The 20,270-nt window shown below is 43.9% G+C and overlaps 1 protein-coding gene across 8 annotated transcripts in view; it reads right to left on the reverse strand.

Moving 5' to 3' along the window:
• Positions 1-20,270, reverse strand: part of SYNJ1 (synaptojanin 1) — a 767,318-nt gene that overhangs the window by 537,211 nt on the left and 209,837 nt on the right. For 6 of the 8 annotated variants that reach the window (XM_069204035.1, XM_069204037.1, XM_069204036.1 and 3 more), the window contains exon 12: positions 5,828-5,993. In XM_069204035.1, coding sequence (XP_069060136.1) covers positions 5,828-5,993 — 166 coding nt within the window. The remainder of the gene's footprint in view (positions 1-5,827; positions 5,994-20,270) is intronic. The other 2 variants (XM_069204034.1, XM_069204040.1) reach the window with 1 other exon arrangement.

The raw sequence follows: 20,270 nt of genomic DNA on the forward strand, positions 1-20,270 counted from the left end.
GTTGAGCCCACTGTAGGCTAAGACTGGGCTGCTGAGTCCATGTATACTAATGGATAGGAGGCATCAGCAGAACGCACAAGGCTGGGAGATCAAGAAGTCTCACAACCATCCGGACTGGAGTAAAGGAACAAGCTTGAAACACAAGGATCATATCCTGAATGCCCCAGACTTGCTTTAGTGGTGGAAAATGTTTTGAAGGACATCGTGTTCAGAAGCGTCCCTATAGAGGGAATCCTATTCACTGGCTAAAAATAAGACTTCGGTTTGTTGAATGACAACAGCAGGGAAAACAGAAGAGACCACTATCAGTAGGTAGAATGCAAATGTCTGTATCCAACCATAAATTCACGTCCTGCGAAGAAGATTAACGACATCACCTTTGTGAATACCCAGGGACCACGGTGAGGTAGAAAGGCAGGAAAATTAACTGCAAGAGTTTCAACCTTACACCGGAACAGACAACTATGAGACTGTAGGATGGGCACATGAAATGATACAGCTAGGACCTGGGACAAAGGAAGGTATATAGAAACCGAAGAGCTAGGATTAGTTACAGCCTGCTGTCCATCTTTGGTACCAAAAAGTACCTGGAGTAGTAGTTCGTGCTCCTCCCAGCTTCTGGAATGCGCTCTATTGCCCCTTTGGTAGGCGGAGCCTGTTCCTATAAGAAAATTGCCGAATAATCTGTCAAAGCAAAACCAGGAGGAACAGGAGGGCATAACCATTCTGCACAAACTTTAAGACCCACTGGTCTGAAGTAATTGTGTGCTAGCCAAACAGATAAAAATCAAAACCTGCCCCTAAACCAGCCACAGATGATCAATGGAGGGGGAATCAGAGGGGTATGGCATTGGTTGTACCAGGCAACAGAGAAGAGGAAGACTACTTCTCTTGTTGATGGCCACGGCCCCTAACTACCACCTCGTGCCCTGGAACATGTGAGTGCTGTCTCTGGTGATAGGCAATGTGCCTCAAGAAACCCCAGAACTTTCACAATCTGGAGACAACAGACTCAAAGACCAAGTCAAAGCTTGCCTATCTTTAAAGTGTTCCAAGTTAGAGACCGCCTTTACTACATAACGTCTTAACCCACCAAAAGTCTCAACTATGGTGCACATCGCAAAGAAAAAGCAGTCTGTGGTGTCCAGAAGGGCCCGTAAATTGTACTTAGCCACATCCTGTCCATTATGAATTTTCTGAATGAATGAATTTCTGAATCCCTTTGATAAGGCAGACAGATCTTGCTCATAAGCCAGAGGGCACAAGTGTATATGCCCACAAGGCAAACCATATTAAGGGACCCCAAAGTCAGTCTTGCACAGGAAGACACTCCTTTCTCTGTGTGTCAATGCGCTTTGATGCCCTGTCTAGCACAGCCATGCGGAAGACTTTAGGGTATGCCTCACTGGGTGAAAATATGGATCCTCCCAGGGCAGGCCTATTACATCAAGAAAACGATCATTTTACTGGCAGCACTGGGCCAGGCCTTGAGCAGGCTGCCATCAAAGCCTCCATCAAGGCCTTGATGAAGGACAGTAGGAGTTCAGAAGCTGAAGGACATGGATGTAAAACGTGTGTGAGCAAATTCGCCTTAGTTTCCACAGCAGATAACTGCAATTCAAGCACCTCTGTAGCTCTGCAAACTGCTACCCAGAAAGAGGCGCTCTCCTCAGTATCGGGACCAAGTTGTGAGTCCAACTCAGTCCTAGGAGACATCTCAAGGACACTCGCATTTTGTTAGTCTAAGTATGGTCCAGCATCAGTGTGGCAAGGAGGGAGTGAATTGTCTGCCTCTTCATTGTGGTCTTTATTTTAGGGGACATTGTAAATGTCCAGTACAGAGTCAGAATCAGATCCACAAATAGGCTTCAGCCTCTGCAATACACTGAGGCAAGAACATCGTAGATGAGTTTTCTCAGAACAGCGGCTGGGCTTGGTTATCTAATTGGAAGACATTGGTCAAAATCTAGACAAACTCTAATCCAGATCTGAAATTGACTTTAGTATTAAATCTGGATCCTGTGACTCTTGAGCCTTGGCCAGTTGAAATTGGTGTGGCATTTGGCAAAGGCATGGAGGTGCCGCCTAGCACCTCTGGGCTGAGGTTTACAGGCTCAGTCAGGGATAGCAAGGCCCCAAGGACGGAAGTCCAGCTGAAGGTCCAGGCAAATCAATTGAAAAAGTTGCAGCATTGACTCTTTAAAGGCCGATAACTGCTCTCGAGCCGACGATGGCCTGGGAAATGTGTGGCACATCAGCTCCAATGACGGAGATGGATGATAGTGTCGGAGTCAGATCCTTACAACGTCAACCCTGCAAACTCTTCCTGGAACAGTTACGTAGAAAGATATAAACTTTCACTTATACTGTTTGTGCTTGCGTCAAGACTGGACCTGGACCAGGACTGAGACTTAAATCTTGAGCAGGCATGGGACTTCAAGCATAAAAGACACAGCTTCTGAGGTCAGTAAGACAGAGCTTCGCTTCACGCTCCCAGTTAGTGATAGGGTGCAAGAAGGAGCACTTACTACGGGACCTCAAGCCATGCTTAGAACCTAAGCAGCTGTGCAGGATCATAACCAACATTTGTTTTCGGCAGAGCCGGGAAGGTTTAAAGCCTGCAGTCTTCGGAGAATACATTTTTCCCTAAGCACACTGTCATAGCAGATTTTCAGGGAGTCAATAAACACTGACCAAAAGTTAGGAAGGTGAGCTCCACATCTTCGTGGAGAGCACAAAAACAGAGGAACCAACATCATTGAACAGGGTGATACCTGTATACAATTCCATGTCTTCACTTCCAGAGGTGGGACGACTCAGTTACGCAGCCCTGTGGTGCCACCTGCTGGGGTGCACAATCTATTGCAGGAAAAGTTTCCAGATCCTTCTTACACGTAGGAGAGTTCAAGAGGTGAGGAAGTAGAAGTATTCAACAAAAATACAATCTTGCACTTGTGAAACATCTGAAGCAAGGAAACCTAAACACCAAGAAAAAATCAAGTATTCCAGTTCCACTAAAGGAGATCCCTACTTATTTTTAGTGGGCCTGTTTGACAGAGGATACTTTTCAGTAAGTTTACTACTTTCGGTATCACCACACCACAAGTGTACATAAATTTGTAAGTTACATGTCACCACTCCTAGATTAATGCAATTGGATTACTCTTGTGTGAGTGGGTGACATGCCTCCCAAAGCCGCTAATCCCCTTTTGTACTACAGATGCCACTCTAGTCCAATCTACATTTACTACTAAAACCTACACTAAAATGTACAGAGACTCCGCAGTTTGGGCAAAGGACTCGGCACACATCAAAGGTCATGCAGAGGGGTAAAACTCCACACGTAGTTTGTGAATTGCAATTTGAAGTACGTTTTATAGTACAACAAAACGTGCTACAAAGTGCAGTTTATGAACCGGGTCCAGTGAGTGGAGGAATCTACTGGCTACAAACCATAACTATTCGCAGTGAGCAAGATGTTTAATAGATATTTCCATGCCCAGAATATTCATTTCCGTTTTGATGCCTTGGAGTTCCTGTTCCACAACTGTGTGGCCTAATCCTACGTATCCACAAAAGTCCAAGTCTAAGTAGTAGAAAATGGATACATGTTTGGACTAAGTGTGGGTGAAATATTGTGTTCTGCTGGAGGAAAGGGCGGAATTTTGGTCACTGTGCGGTGCATTTATTTCTTGCGAGCACGCCAAACCGGTAAGTTGGTGAGTGACAACTGGCGTCCCATCGCCTGATTTTCGGTAGCTAGGAGGACATCTGGCGAGAGTTTTCCAATGTGGGATGTCGGGGTCAGAAGGCTGCACTTGAGTAGAAAATCTACTTGACTGCAGCAAAATTAACTCGAGTAGCTGCACACTCTGGCATGCCACATGGTGTCGTTTGCACTAATTTTTCAGCACAGATTGTGCCCCTGGTACTAAATCACAGAAAGAGCAGTGCAATGTGCCTATTTCTGCCTGTTGGCGGAACTCAGCATAATCTCAGTTTTATTTTATTTTTTTGTAACTCAGTAGATTCAAATCCCACAAGTTCCACTCACCCCGAGTTTAGACCCACAGGTAGGGGAGGAATTGCAAGAGTAGGAAATTTAATTTCAGACTCAATGTCCAGGGGAGCACAAAGACAGTCTTCCCACCCTCTGTCCCCTAGACAAGGTCACCATAAATATTATACAATATGAAACTAGGATCTTTATTTTACTATGATTACTGTATATTCACAGACAGCAAAAAAAGATCAATCAAATTTCTTGGTATTTAAGACATTAACATTGAAGCTCTGAGAGGTTTCATGCAATCCTCTTCTTTGTGAACATATTAACAAAAGTTTATAACCCAAATGAAAAACAGATGGGCTATCAACACTGCTGGCACAGACTGTGGGACACATTTATTGTAATCGCAGCTCAAATGAGTTACTGTCTCAACTGAGTGATGAGGACTGCATTGAATGAAAATCTTCAGGCGTGGAACTTAGCCAACACAGTAGAAGCTCTCTCCTGTAAGGCAGAAACGTGCACATACAGTGAGGTGATGTGTAATAGGAAGGAAGGAAGAGTCCTGGGCAGCGAGACAAAGCAAGACTGAGGAGAGATTTGTGTGATGTAATCAAATGTCACAAAATCAGGACACAAAAAATGTCTGAGTACAAAAGAGTCGTCTTGAGGGGGAATCCAAAAGATAATAAATATTTCAAACACCCGTATTTCGAAATAGTCACCATGGTTGCAAAAAAATAAAAATAAAACAATGTAAAAAAAATACTGCTTAAATGGAGCATATATACATCCTGCTTTAAAAATGTATGGTGTATGTATTCTGATGTAAATCTGTCTGAATGTTTTAAACCTGGGACAGGAGGACTTACACACACTTCAAACATCAGGATAGGTCAGTCTGTACATAATAAAACTATACAAACATTATAATAAGTAATTAAACAAAGAACAGTTTGGTCATTTTACAATGTCTGCGCAACACTTCCCACGTATAAGTAACAGCATGCAATCCATGCTTTGTTAAAAGTTATCTGTTAGAAAATATTACTTTCACAATCCCATTAGTTCCTTTCGTTTTTACTTTCTCTTTATTTAAAAAAGCATATCTGTTGTAGCAGTCACAGACATCAATCTGAATAACAGAAAGGGTCACGAACAGATATATTCTATTTTAGGGTCACGTAAGGTTCGATACATTGGAACTATTTTGGTCACGATGCAATTCAGTTTGCATGCATGCCTTTAAATCCTTTACTTTCTTGAAGAACTTATACTACTACACTAAACCACAGAACATTTTATTGCACAAAATCTCATCTCTACCAACATTTAAAAATATTAAAAATGGAAGCAGAATGAAAGGAAACAAGCATGTGAAATCATATAGGTATCATTTGCGATGGCACGTCACCATTGAGATGCAATATTGTATTGTAACCAAAGTAAACAATAATATAAAATGTATTTGGGAGAACTGTATGGTGAACATAACATGCATTTGCCAAAATCAAGTCATTGACCTCACCTATTACTTAGCATAACACTATTAATTATCTGCATAAAGCTATAATTTGATTTTCTAAAAATAATTGGTTCCAACAGAAGGCAACTTGTTCTTGACAACATGCATATGCAATCTTTACAACTTCTATGGATTGGGGGCTATTCCTAAGGAATGGAATCTTACATGCGTTATACCATAAATTATACTGCTTTATGACCTGCCTTTTTGTTAGCTGAACCCGATAATTAATTTTTCGCCTTCTCCTTAAGCACAATTTTTCCCAAGTATACAAAAACAAACAAAAGACATACCATGTAAACAGCCCGTCGTTAAGAGAGCCCGTGCTTTGTCGGCTAAATCGCTGTTTAGGGTATTCCCCAATAGTAAAACATCGATGGCCTCCTGCTTGGAGCTATCAAAAAAATTATTCTGAATGGTTCGTGTCACAGAACGAGCCCCGTCTTTCAGCTTTCCACCCTGAGAGATAGAGAGAGTGAGAGTGAGAGATGGGTACAAGAATAATTTAGGTGAAATACTCCCCTAAACAATAAACAACATTCTTCCATCGTAAATGTAATTCATAGTCTAACTTTATATTTTAAGACACGGTTTGCTGGACAATTCCCCTTTTATTTTATACTAATTAGCCTTTCTTCTGCCTTAAATTGTTGATTTTGTGATCAGTAGTTTGCCTTTGCTTTGTGAAGAAAAGACCTAACACAGCATGAACATAAAAAATGAGCAAGAGTTATAATGAAAAAAACGACATACCTGTCACAAAAAGAACTCTGAAACACACATCCTGTGAATATACCAAAGTATCATGGACTGGATCAAATTAAATGTTTTTATGGTTATGGGTGGGTGACCAGAGCTGCACAATGTCTTTGAGCTACTGGGTAGATGGAGTACAGACTGCTTGAAATTGGATGATACTGTCATCGTACGATCTGTGCTTTGTTTGAGGGTTTGGAGACTGTAGTAACCCTAAGAACATGCTTTGTGGTTCAACTCTCTTTATTTGCAATATGGTCCACACGTACACCCACCTACAACCGGTGGCCCGCATGATAGTACGTTACAAATATTTTGTAGACAATGACCTTCAACCAAAACCCAGAACTTAACCTTCCTACCCCCACCCCTTATCCCCCATGGAGTGCTCATAAAGCTAATCTAACTCTTATCAACTGGTGTGTAAGTAGTGACATACAGTATTGGCCGTTCTATCTACTCCTGCGCAGGCGGTTCTGTTAGACGTAATACCCACAGGTATTTAGGTCAGGACAGTTCTTGTAAATCTTTGGATAACAGCTTAATGAATAGGCCCCATAAGGACATTGCCAAAACCAATGCACCCACACCTAGTGTGTTTGAAGTTTGTCTGACCTCCAGAGTGCGAGTATTGTCTCGTGCGCTGCCCCTAGAGCAAGACCTATGTGATAACCTCTAAGAGATTTAAGTGAGTAAGTATGTGAGTTGGGGGCCCCAGGAGTGTGCATGCCAAGAACCTAGGGAGGATCATACCCAAGCAATTGTCTATCGTCAGTTTGGGGCAATCCCATAAAATGTGTAATAGTGCCCTAGCTGTCCACAGTGTTGCCAGCACTGCGGACTGCAGGTGGGATTGCCTTTGTAAGAGCAATAGGTCACGATTTTAGTGCCCATCTTGATGCCTGTGGTATGCCTGGCCCAGAAGTTTATGTCGCTTCACTCTTTCGTGGTGAGTTGTCTGCAAAGCTCCTGTTCCCATTGTGCTCGACTAGGAACTTTGGGGAGACAGCAGCAGGACGTACAATTCAGATACTAGCCGCTTGTCATTTTTCATAATTAACCATTTCTCGTCGCCGTCAGGGGTCATTTAGCCCCTTACCGGATGGAGTGATGGGCAAGCCAATGTGTTATCTTCATATAGCGGAGACGCTCCATCTCCTGGAGCTCATATTGATGTCTCAGTTCATCAAACGGGATGAGGCCATCTTCATCAAAGAAGTGCCCGGCGGAGCAGCAGGTCGCCTCCTGTCAGCAGCGGAATGCAACTTGATTAAGGCCTGGAGTAAAATCTTTGTTCCCCCGAATTGGGGACAAAGGTGAGGGAAACGTTGTTAGGCCTTTACGTACGGTGACGAAGTTCCAAACCTTCACTGCTGTGCGTGTGATCAGGAAGAATAGAGCCCCCATGCCCATTGCAAACGTTTTAAAAATGGGACCTTCCATAGCTGGGTACCCGAAATCTCTCGGTCCATAAGAAGCCAGTGCTTCTCCGACTTTGCTCGCGACTACTCAACCATATAGTGAAGTTGTGCTGCTTGGAAGTAACTCTGGAGATGTGGGATACCCAGTCCTCCACAGTCCTGGGGCGGTAGTTCCTTTCCCTACCCATCCAAGGGCGCTTTCCATCCTATACAAAATGAAGTATGGCGGATTGTAGCAAGCCAAGCATCCCTGCTGGCGGGTCGATCAGGAGGGTCTGGAACAGGAGCCTTGGAATTTTGGCAGCGGCCACTGCCCAGCCAAGAGAAACGATGCAGCCACCAGGTGGCTACGTCTTTTGTAATCTGCTTTAGCAGCACCCCATAGTTAATAACCGTAGTGGTCGCGGATGTGGATATTTGAATACCCAGATACGTGATGGAGTCCCCCATCCATTGTATGGGGAAGCTTCGAGAGAGCTGTGCCTTTAAAGCTAGCTCGACTATGAAATTGAGAGCCTGTGATTTGTTCACATTTATAGAAAAACCCGATGCGGCTCCAAACCTCTCTGCCTCCATGTCGGAATGCTGGTAGAGTGGTTAGAAGATTATCCAGGGCCACTATCACATCATCTGCATAAAGACTGATTGTGTGTTCATCCCCTCCAAAGCAAACCCTGTTATATCTTGGCTATCTCGCACCCTTTGAGCAAATGGCGAATTGCCTGGGTGATAGGGGGCAGCCTTATCTCGTCCCTCTATTGATTGGCAAAAGTGGCAGATGTGATTCCGTTAACACAGACCGTTGCCTCTGGGCAACCATAGTTGCTCAAGATCTATGTATGAAAGCACTCTCCAAAACCATAGCTAGTCAGCATCTTCTCCCAATATGGCCAGTGCACCCGATCAAACGCCTTTTCAGCGTCAACGAGAGAAGCAAAAAATGCAGTGCAGAACGAGATGCTTTATTGATTATATGGAGCAGTTTCTTAGTATTATCGATGCACTGCCTGTGTGGGCTAAAACCCGCTTAGGCCGGGTCTATCAAACCTGGCAGCAATGGTTGCAGGTGTGCCGCTAGTATACTCGTAAAGAGATCGATTTCAGAGTTCAAGAGAGTAATGGGTCGGGTCCATAGGACCCGCATTGCTGCCCATCTTTTTTCAGATTTAGGATAACACTTATGGATGCCTTAAGCATTGAAGGGGGGATGGTGCCGGTACCTGTAATGAGTTAATAAGTCTGGTGAGAATGTGGGGGGTAATACCATGCAGAACGTTTTATAGAACAGCACAGAACCAGTCTGGGCCCAGCGACTTGGGTTTCTGTCTCACAATGGCTGTTATGACTACCTCTAAGCGAATTGGGGCATCTAAGGCATTGGCGTGGTCGGCTGTGAGGTGAGTGAGGGACCCCCCCCGTAGGTACTGATCAGAATTTTCCAATGGGAGTGATTAGGCTGTGTAGAGGCCTGCATTGAAGCACCAGAATCAGTCTGCAATGTGGCTGTCTGCCGTGATCATCTCTCCGTTTTCCCCCCTTCAAAGCTTCTACTTTGGCCAGCTGCCTTTGGGCCCATAGCCTAATCGCAAGGAGGCGGCCACTCCTATCTCACCAGTATAGAATGTGTGTATAAGGCGCAGACGAACCTCTGTCTATGTCTAACTGCTCCCTTATGCCGAAAGGCATCACCTCATGTCTGCCACTTTGGGCCAAATCTTCCCCTGGAAAGTGCGGGCTACCAGAATGGCTACTCCCACTGTTTTAACAGCCGCAGAAGAGAAGAACTGTTGTGGGTAAAATTTAGAGTGGAGGCGATGCCAGTCACTTGATAACAAATGTATCTCCTGTAGGGGACATATATTAGCTATCAACCTCTCAAAGTAGGAAAGCACAGTCCTTCTTTTGACAGGATTATTCAGCCCCTTGATATTTTAGGATAGCACACAGAATTTATCCATAGTGGTATACATGTTTCAGCTGCTTGACGTGTAGCACTGCTCGGGATGAGCCTCTGTAAGCATAGTGGTGATGTGTGCTTACTCCTGTACTGACACAGTGTGGTGTATGGAGCCTAGAGTTGAGCTCCATAATATAGGAGTACTTCCCCCAAAAACCTTTTAACTGAACAACAACGAAACAGTAGAAAGCCCCTGGTCGGTCAAGCGCTCCCGTTGGGGGCCACAAGAGTCCCAACGGTGCAACAGGTGAGCAGGTTCATGGCCAAGTCGAAATTTAACCTCAGCAGTGAGCCTCTCTTCTGGCCTCTCTCCCCCAGCCTCCCCCCGCAATTGCAACTTTCTGCTGCTACAAAGGCTTTCAAGTGTCAGATTCTCTGTTCAGCATCTCAAGGACAGCTCTCCTCTTTTGAGGTATAGTAATGGGTCCGGGCGTAAGTCTCTAGGAGAGGCCGGGCGTCTAAGCCATTCGGGCTGCTTTTCAGCTCTCCAGTTCGCCTGACTGGGAGGTGCCTCCCCCAGGCATCCTCCGGCTCAATGCCCAGCAGGTCACATGTGGCCTTCAGGGAGCGGATTTGGTGAAGTGTTTCCTCCCACTTAGAAAAGAGCCAGACGGGTGGTCCCAGGAATATGTTACACCCCATACCCAGAGACAGGAAGCCACTGAGCTCTAAACTTTAACGGATGCTGAACCCTCGCTTTACACAAAACAAGTTCCTTCGGGGGGAATTTGTGTACACACAAAAGGATATCGTGGGGTGTGCAGTTCACGTTCTGGGTAGGCCAACTCTGTGCGCCCTGACCAGCTGAACGGACTGGTCTCCTGTGGATTCCAGCATTTGGGCAAAGAACACCTGCATGTAGGACTCCATATCCCTATCCTCTGTCCCGGTTGGGGTGCCTTTGATACGTATATTGTTACGCCAAGATCTATTCTCCAGGTCCTCTGCTTGGGCTCGGAAATCGATGTGTTGCTCCTTGAGGCAAAGGATCTCTTGTGAAAGTTGCTCGATTTCTTCATCTCAAGGTGTTTCGCTGCCTTTCAGCATCAATACCTTATCTCCTAGTTGAGCTAATTCTTTGTGCACTGCCTTCATATCTTGTAATAGATAACGTTTGACTGTATAGAGTTCTTCTTTGAGGGATGCGGACAGCGCTTCTAGAAAGGAGCGAGTAACTGGGCCCTTGGTTTCACCATCACCCAGAGGGATGTCCCGGTCGGGGGTGTGGTGGAGCTCCCCTCTCTGCCCCCTGGGGATTTTGATAGCATGTATTTAAGGGGTGCGTTCCTTTTTTCTCCTCGCACATGCCACGGCAGCTCTTTAGTAGGGCACCCCCAACCGGCGCAGAGAAGTCATCTGGTAGTGGTTGCAGAACTGTTGCCAGGCCCCCTGGGGTGCTTGTATCATCAACCGGTCCTGTCACCAGGGAGCGGTGTTGTTGGGTACCCTTGCTAGTTGGTTTCTGAGCCCGTGCTGCTCGGCAAATCCTCAGCTCAGGCACTCCACCGCTCTCTCCCTCAAGGGCTCCTGAATGTTTCAGAGTTGTGCCCATTGTGTTGATGGTGGTGGATAATCGAGGTCAGCCTCTTTTCCTGATGTCCGCTGTGCCAAGGTTTATGGGACTGTGACCGTGGGGCACCCCATGTGGGTCCCCTGCAAGCCATGCACGCCTCCTCCCCCGAGCTTGACACAGACTGCCCTGGGAGGAGAGGAATTCCATCCATGGGGGAGACCAAAGAGGCAGCCGTAAATGTTTGGATCAATGAGATTTCTCCCCTCTGCCTGTGCCTTTCAGGTTACTCAGCTCAGGGAAGGGCATCACATTCAGGTGCTCCTCAACCCACTGGCTCCAAGAATCCTAGCAGCCGGCCCCCTGAAAGTGGGCTAGGCTCCACCGGGCAATCAGGGCAAGCTAACCCAGTCTCCATCACTCTTCCGACTGCACCCAGAGCATCCACCCACATTTCTGGCACTGAGGGGCTCTACCTGCACGGCACCAAGCAGGGCCGGCCCCCAGGTCCTTCAGGTCCATGCCAAGTCCTTCTCACGTCTTAAAGGCTGCCGTCCCCGCCTAAGGCCCAGCGTGGGTCAGGGCGGGCTGCCCCAGCCAAGCGGGGAAGCTATGCAGCTCACTCCTTGCCTCGTTTACTGGCCCAGACAGAGTCCCAGGCCACGCTCCTGGTTCAGGGCCTTGTAGGCCCCATGTGAGTCCAACGTCTGCTCCCCCAGCAGTTAGCAATCTCAGCCATGCTCTGTTGTGGCTAATCGGAGTCCGCCTCAGTCCGTGCCCCCTGGCTGATCGATTCAGTGGCTCAACTTGGGCCTGGACCTGCACTCCAGACCCCACAGCTACCTCAGCTACTTCTAGGCAAGGGAGCCCCCAGGCACTTCTGGCTACTGCGCAACAGGCGTCATCTTCGGTCAGTCAGGGCAACCCACCGGCCTCCTCGCTGCAGCTCGATCAGCTCGTCTGGGCTGTGAAAGGGCTCCATACCTGCTTGGGGGATGGAGGCTCAGCATGGGGGTGTCACCCGAGCCCCAAGGGTAAGTCGCGCAGGGGGGGGGGGGGTATTAGCTTAGAATGAACAGGGGAAAGGATGGTGGACATGTCCTTTCCCTTACCATCTTGGCCACGGACCCAAACACCATGCTTTGAATGTATTGCACATTTATCATTGCACAGTTATTATTTTGAGGTGTTCAGCTCCTTGATAAACCAGGCAGATGACATTTTGCATTTATCTTGTTTCATAATTGAATGAGCAATGCCAACACTGCTGAATACCATATATTTTTACAGTGTTCAAATACTGATGACTACAGTTCCTGAAGACAGTGTTTGCAGGGATGTGGTGACAACTTCAGAAGCCAATGAAAGAGATAACTTTGTCGAAGTGGAAGGCGAAAACCAGATGTCTGATTTAGCAATATTAGAGGACGGGCATAAAAATGCAAGCAATTTGGAGTGACATGGCAATCAAGAACTGATCAAACCAACTTGTTAAAGGGTGGTTAAAACACTAACTTTAAAGTGTGATGACTGGCACTCTGAGACTTTACTTTTGAGACTCTACCATCTGATATCTATAGTCTCCGGTGTACAGCCCTGGGCTGAGAAATACTCCAGGAATTCACTGCTTTACACAGATGAGTAGTATTTTGAAACTAATTTTCTTTACCCAAGCCCTGACAGGCTGCGATCGTGGGGTCATTTGAATATTTTAAAATATCTGATAGACTGGCCTGGTATTATTATGAATGAAGCGTATAAGTCTATTCTTTGGAACATTTTGCCACCATGAGATGTTTGAAGAGAATCATTATACTATCTTTGCAATTATGATTATGATTGGCCAACAGTGGAAACAAGGTCTAGTGTGACTCACTGTATTGCATCTGTCAGTGTGCCTCTTATCGAAACATGCATCCCCTAAAATATTTCTCAGTATTTTCAAAAGGTTTACCCAGTGATAGTCAAAACTGCTTGAGACAAATCTCTCCAAATGCACACTTTTTGCCAAATGTCACTATTGCTATTGCTGGGGACAGTGCGCCCCTAGTGCACAAAAACACAGTAGAGCTCGGCTTGCTTAATTTCTTTATTTGTTCATTCTAAACGGAATGCTCAACGTCCTAAAGCTGAGGCACTGAAATATTATCATTTGAGAGCGCAGTGAAGCAATAAGTGCTTTTATGTATGACTTTCCATGGCCATGTGCTGCTCCCTCACTTTCTCTGCAAATATCCGAGGAAAAAATAGCTGGGTTTTAAGGGAAGAGCAGAGGCCGCTGGGCTACAGCATACTAAATGAGCTTGGTAATTCCCTTTCTGCTCATTTAGTCTGCATTGTACCAGCAGCCCCTGCTCTTCCCTTCTATGCAGGGACTGGCCAGTGCTTGGCTATACTCCGTGCAAACAGCACATGGCCATGAAATGTCATAGATAGCAGAATGGAAGACACCATGCACTGGCAATTTATTTACAGGAGGTTCTTATTTAAGTGACAGCCCATTGAACTGGATGCCCAGCCCCCACCCGCCGAAGTTATGCCCTTGGACCAGATATGAATGTGAAGGAAGATTTTACAGACTGGAGGGAAATGTAGGAGAGACTGGTTGTAATGCATACAGAGACTCATGGGGCAGTGTTTGTGCTGAAAACGATTTTGTGGCTGTACTGAGGTGCTGGGCAAGTAAATAAATACAAAATGTGATCTGTGATTTTAAAGTACAGGTGCTGAAACTCGCTCAGCTGTATTAGTTTCAATGGAAAATAATACAAATGTTAAACATGAACTTTATTGTCTATTTTGATTTTTTGTTTTGCCATAAATGATAAAAACAAATATGTGTGCATATTGGATTGGCCATGAAATAAACAAAAAACAAATTCAATATATATTTTCAATACTATTAACCTTGTAAAATAAAATGTCTGACAAGTAGAGAGAGGTCGCTTTAAAAAACATATTTTCACAATAAAGATTATTCATGAGAAGGATTTTTGATATTATTGAAATATAATAATTCTGACCTAATACGTAAAGCCGTGCCTCAGCATGCAATCAATCAAACCAGTAAGTATAGAGCAAGGAAAGCAGACTAGCCCTATGCAGGTCACATTTTTATTCTGGGGTTAGTGATTACAAATTATGTAGAGTGCCATGCGCTAGTAGCAGCAGTAGTTAACATAAGTGTCAAGTTGCTCTCAAGGTACGTATTAACACAAGGGATTGAAATAAAGACTCACCATAAACATATGAGGCAATGCATCAAATGAATCCAGTGAAAGCGAAAGAGAATTAGTCAAGAAATTAGTGTAAATACTGTTAGGAGCTAAATGTGAACTTGCAAACATTTGCCTGCGACTTAAGAATGGGTTATTTCTATGTTCAATGCATACAAACAACTCTGCCTATTACAGTGGGTTAAATATTTTCAGTTGTTAAACACCAGCTGTAAGCCTAAACTACTGAGTCAATTTAAAACTGTAAGAAATATTTATTGTATGAAAACTAAAAAAATGTAAATGTGCTGAGCGCACCACCATGCAGTTTAAACATATGAGTAAACAAAAAAAAGTTGAGTGTAATTCACAGGACATCTAGTACATGTGAAGTGATTAAATTAAACAGTCACAAATGGAAAGTTATCAAATTACACTATCATTCACACGGAAAGTGACTAAATTAAACTATCACTCTGATGGGGATCAAATTAAAGTGTTCTGTTGATGAAGGTGCTCCAATGAAACGGTCACATGGAAGGTGATCAAAATAAAATATCATAAATAAAATAAAGTATCACATGGGAGGTGATATAGTTAAACTATCACACAGTTGGAAGGTTAAGAAATGAAAATTTATGTACATAGAAGATATTCAAATGAAATCAATACACAGAAGTTGATTACATGAAACAGCACAGACAATAAGCCCCAAAACATCAAAAGCAATTTAAAGAGATTAAAGTCACTTGTAATACTAATTTTGCATTGTATGTGTCTTCATTGAAGTCAAATATTAGAATTCCCTCCTCCCCATGCACAGGATTCCAGAACACTTCTACCATATCTGCATATACCAGATATAAATACCAGATAAAATAAGTGGTAAAATAACTCTGCTAGGAAAATACTACATATTACAATAAAAGGAGAAAAACCCTTTCATCATATTCCAAGTCCCTGCCTCTAAACGACATTGGACAATACGTCTAAAAAATAAAGGAAAAATACAGCCGGATCCGCAACTGTCTTGCAGAATTCAAAAGAGATGTTCTCTTTAAGAATCCAGCAACTTTCCAAATCTCATCATGCCTTTTACTATCAGTAGCTGTACAGCAACAATCATTCTGGGAATACTACAAGATAGAACTTCAAGTACATTTAAACCATTGTACCCGTAATTCAAGAGAGGCCAGTGGATTAAGACTTCAAAGACGATGTCCCCGATGCAGGACTAGGATTACAAGCAATCAACTTTCCCCTCTGAATCAAAGCATATTCATTGATGCTCACAAACATTAATCTAGAAGAGGACACTCATCCCCTAGAAGTGTATCTTGAACAACATAAAACCGGACAGCAAAGTAATCAATTAAATTAAGTAAGAATATCCTACACAAACAACTGCATCTGCCTTGGTGTCTGAGTCTGGACAGTATTTATTTTTAAATTATGGAGCGAGATACATGCTGCAGTAGTACAAATGACAGGAAATGGCACATTTCTTAACCACATGGCAAATTTGCCACTTTACCTCTGGTTGAGCAGACCATGCACTTCCCTGGTAACAATTTGTTTTATGACTAGTAACATAGGCAGGTAATGAAACTAACAAGGCAATTAACAGCTTAGAAGCTGAATAACATGATCTTAATGAACCGTAGTTAACAAAAAAATGCAAAAAGGTTTTCAAGTTCTTAGTTTTGTCTAAGTAAAACTATTCAACTCTACAGATATGTAAAGCATGAAGCACATTCGCTGCTGCAGAAGTAGGATTCTTCAAACATTCTGGTAGGGAAAGAATGTTCACATGAAACTGTCAAACCACTTTTGGAAGTAACAATGGATGGGTTCTCAAACCTATCCTGTCTGAATGAAATCCATGTAAGGTTCCTGAATGTGTAACGCTTGAATCTCACTAATACTACAAACCAAAGCATTGCTAGTAAGAAAAAGCAATCTTCCATGAAATATTCTACAAAGAGAATTTGTGTGCAGACAGGGTGGATCAGTTACCTTCAAAAGAACCACATTTACCTTCATGGGGGAGACTGTTTACAAACAGGAGGAAACATTCTTTTTAGATCTTCACTTTTATTTTGGTCCTTCCCAAAAAATCCTTAATGACTAGTATGAGTCCACATTCCCTTCCATTTGAAGGAATATGCCGTTCTCACACTCTGCTTCTTTGCCTCTGTATAGTGTACATGCAATCTTTTGATAAGCTCAAAAGCCCATATTGCATAAACGTGGGAGCAATGCATCCAAGGTCAATAATGTTAAACATGGATGGAACACTTTGTCCTGGAACTCGGTCAAAAGATTTGGCTTGCATGCAAGTCACCTGTGAAGCACAGATGAAAACATATGAATACGGGCTTTCGGCAGTCCAGGGGAATGGGAATCATTATGGTTTTTAACTGATTCATTTTTTTTAAAATCAGCAATGGGATGATAGGAATCGGAGGAAAAACATAGAAAATTATTCGACCAGTTCATCAAAAGGGCAACCACAGATATTTTTGATCTGGGTAGCTGGAGACGTAGTTTGGGTATTTCATGTTTCCTTTTGTAGCAAATAAATCAATTCAGGGATGCTCTGAATCTTTGAAAATGTATTTCACTATCTTGTTGCCCAATACCTATTTTTGAGTTTCTTTGTAGATACTGCTGCATACCTTTGCGTTAGGTGCTACTGTAAGGTGGTCTGGAGTGACTGCCAAGCCCCTCATAATAAGCCACTTGCAAATGGTTTCAGCAGCTTGGACTGGTCATTCCATGTGTGTTGAGATAACACAAGGTCTTTGCAACTGTGGCTTGATCAGAATCCTCTCAGTCACCAAAGACAGAAGGAAAGCTGTTGGGTTAGACAAACTACTCCAAGTTCCAACATGATGACATGGTAAAATCTTTCCAACAATAACAAGCAAATGACTTTATTTCGGCATCAAATGCCATTGAAGGGTTCCACACAACATTAAATAAATAATTAAAAACATACATGATAAAATCACATCATAGGTAAGATTAAAAATATCTCTCAAAAAACTCCAACATCTAACTCCTGAATATACAGTGCATGTACAACAGCCATGGAAATAACACTTTGTTCGTAGGGAATATAGAAAAGTAGTGATTGAAAGCAATGATGGAAATGTCAGATGTTAAACCACCAGGGAAATGCCCTGGCATTCCAGCCATGTCCAGAGACGAAGAGCCTCTTGACAAAGGGTCCACGACCCCACTCTGCCCTGCTTGTTGCAATACCACATGGAGGTGGTGTTGTCGGTGAACACCTGCACCACTTTCCCTTTGAGAGAGGGAAGGAATTTATAAAGCGTGGCTAATCACCCATAGGGTCTCAAGGCGCTGGATACAGGCGTGCTGGAAACTTGTATATCATCGAAATCAAACAGGCTATTACTTTCCAACTGGGTAGGTTTGGGAGAGCCAGAACAAACACTAAACCGTCTGTTGTCACAATAAAGAGAATTAAAATGGTGAAACAGAGGCCTGTATGTGATTTTCAGGGGGAGAAGGCGCCCAATGTCCTCCATTCATGACTAATGACTAAAATTCTTTAGAGTCTTTACGCTTGATTGACTGCCATCTCACCTCTTCCCAATCTTGCTTAGCCATAGTCTGTACCCGCTTATAGAATCTCTGAAATATTATGATGTGGATAATATCTTTAGTTTTAATTGGCCTAGACAACTGTGCTCTTGCTTGCCTGCACTCCGGATTAAACCACTGACCAACCCTCTCTATGGTCCGGCTTGGAGTTGGGCTGGGGCAGAGGCGTGGTACAATGCGATTCCAACCGCATGAAAAAAACATGAATGCACATCGGGACCCCAAGGTACCCCACAGTCTCCTCATTCAGCACAGCAAATGATGATACACATTGCAGCAACTCTTGATTGATACACCGAAGAGTATCTTCCTTTTTTTTGGCCACCTGGCACCACAGTAGGCGGTGTTTGTCATTAGAAGGAATGACCTCCCTGGTAGTTGAATGAAGCATGTCATGCGCTCTATCCCATGATGACAATAAACTAAGGCAAAAAGGGTTATGGTCAATATCTAAACTATCCCTGACGACCGTATCATCCACCAAATACTAAAGCCTTAAATCAATCAGGATATAGTCAATGCAACTCTTCCCATGTGGTCTATTGAACGTAAAGGCACCCTGCTTATCAGAGTTAGTTCTTCCATTTGCCGCACTTAACCCTAGTTCAAACAATAAAACTTTCAGCTAGAGTGTAACTTGGGACCACTTTTTCAGGGCTAGCCCTAGCCTAGGAATAAGCCATAAATCATCCACCTCCAAACATTTACACACATCACTCCTATCAAGGGGTTCATAGGTGACATTAAAATCCTCTGCTAAGATCAAAAAGTGGTGCTAGATCTCTAATCCAAAAGGTTCTCTAACCATTGCAGGGTAGCGGATTGTAACGTTGGCAGGCCCCTTAAAAACACCCAGGATGTCAAAGCAGTCAGTATTTAGCTGTCTTACTGTGTAAAGACCAATCTTCACCCAAATCAATAAGCTCCAAAAAGGGCGACCCAATTTAATAGAAGTAGCAGGAAGGTAAAAACTCACATACCCGGGTCTAAATATTGGCTCAGTACTCCAGGTTTACTGCAAAATACAAATATCAAAAGCGTCCATGAAAACATTCCAGTAGAGCAGGGGCAATTTGGACTTCACCCAGGTCACATTTCATGAGACAATGTTAACTTTAGAGGGGCACACTCGAGGGGTTTGGCAGGGAGGAAAAGCTGGAAGCTAAGTATGTCTGAAATACCAAGGAACTGCTATCAGCCCTGAGGACAGACATGGACACCTCAGGCAATTCGGAGTGGAGCCCCAGGTCACACCGGGAACCTTTTGAGTTATTCCCCTTCTTGCAGCAACTTCTGAAACAATCCTCTGACCTACAGGTACTCTCAAGTGCGGGAGAAACCTGATCATTCTGCTTCAGAAGTCAATCATTCAAATCCAACAGAGCCACCACCTCGCTGGGGGGAGGGAGGAACCAGGAGTGTGTCAATACAGACTAGTTGAGTGAAAATTCGTATTTAAATTGAATGTTTGACCATAGGGGAGGACTAGTCCTTACATCCAGAGCCACTAGACTGTCAAACACCCATCAGCCATGAGAAGTTCAACACAATCAAAAGGAGTACTGGGAGATCTGCATTATCTCTCCCTTAGGATGTTGCCCCTTATTACCGATCTACACCCTCTTACATGGTGAATCCAATAGATCGCCTTGTTTCGCAATGAGTCTTCCCCCTCCTGTCCTGCAAGCAGGGACATTTTTGGCACACTGGCTGTAAATATTTTACGAGGAGCAGAAGTAACCGCACACTCTAGGGGTACTTGTTGGTAGTGTTGGGCATTCCTATGTACTAGTGTCAAATTGCCTAGTCTTCTACGGAAGAAATTACGGGAATCAGCTTTGGTTGTCATAACACAAGGTCCCTTAGTCCCCTCCAAAGGAGCAACAGCACATCTCCATTGTAAGCATCAACATAGGTGGAGTTTGAATGCACAGCTGAGCAGCTGTTGGTTGGAGCACAGAAATCAATGGGATTATTAACTTGCGCCTTAGCCTTGGAAGTCGTAGGGTTAGCCTTCCAACAGGGCTCCACCCTCACCTCCAAAAGACTCTCCACTATGCCCATCAGATCTCCTACCATAGACACAAGAGCCCCAATTTATGCACTTAAATCACCAATGCATTTAGATAACTCAGCTTGGGGAGGGACAGTTTTTTGTCAAAAATATGCTGGGGTGAGGATTTTTCAGGCAAGCACTGAGGTGGCAAAAGATGGTTACTACAAGGAATAGAAGGATAAGGTGAC

This window comes from Pleurodeles waltl, chromosome 8 (genome assembly GCF_031143425.1).
Source record: "Pleurodeles waltl isolate 20211129_DDA chromosome 8, aPleWal1.hap1.20221129, whole genome shotgun sequence".
NCBI lineage: Eukaryota > Metazoa > Chordata > Amphibia > Caudata > Salamandridae > Pleurodeles > Pleurodeles waltl.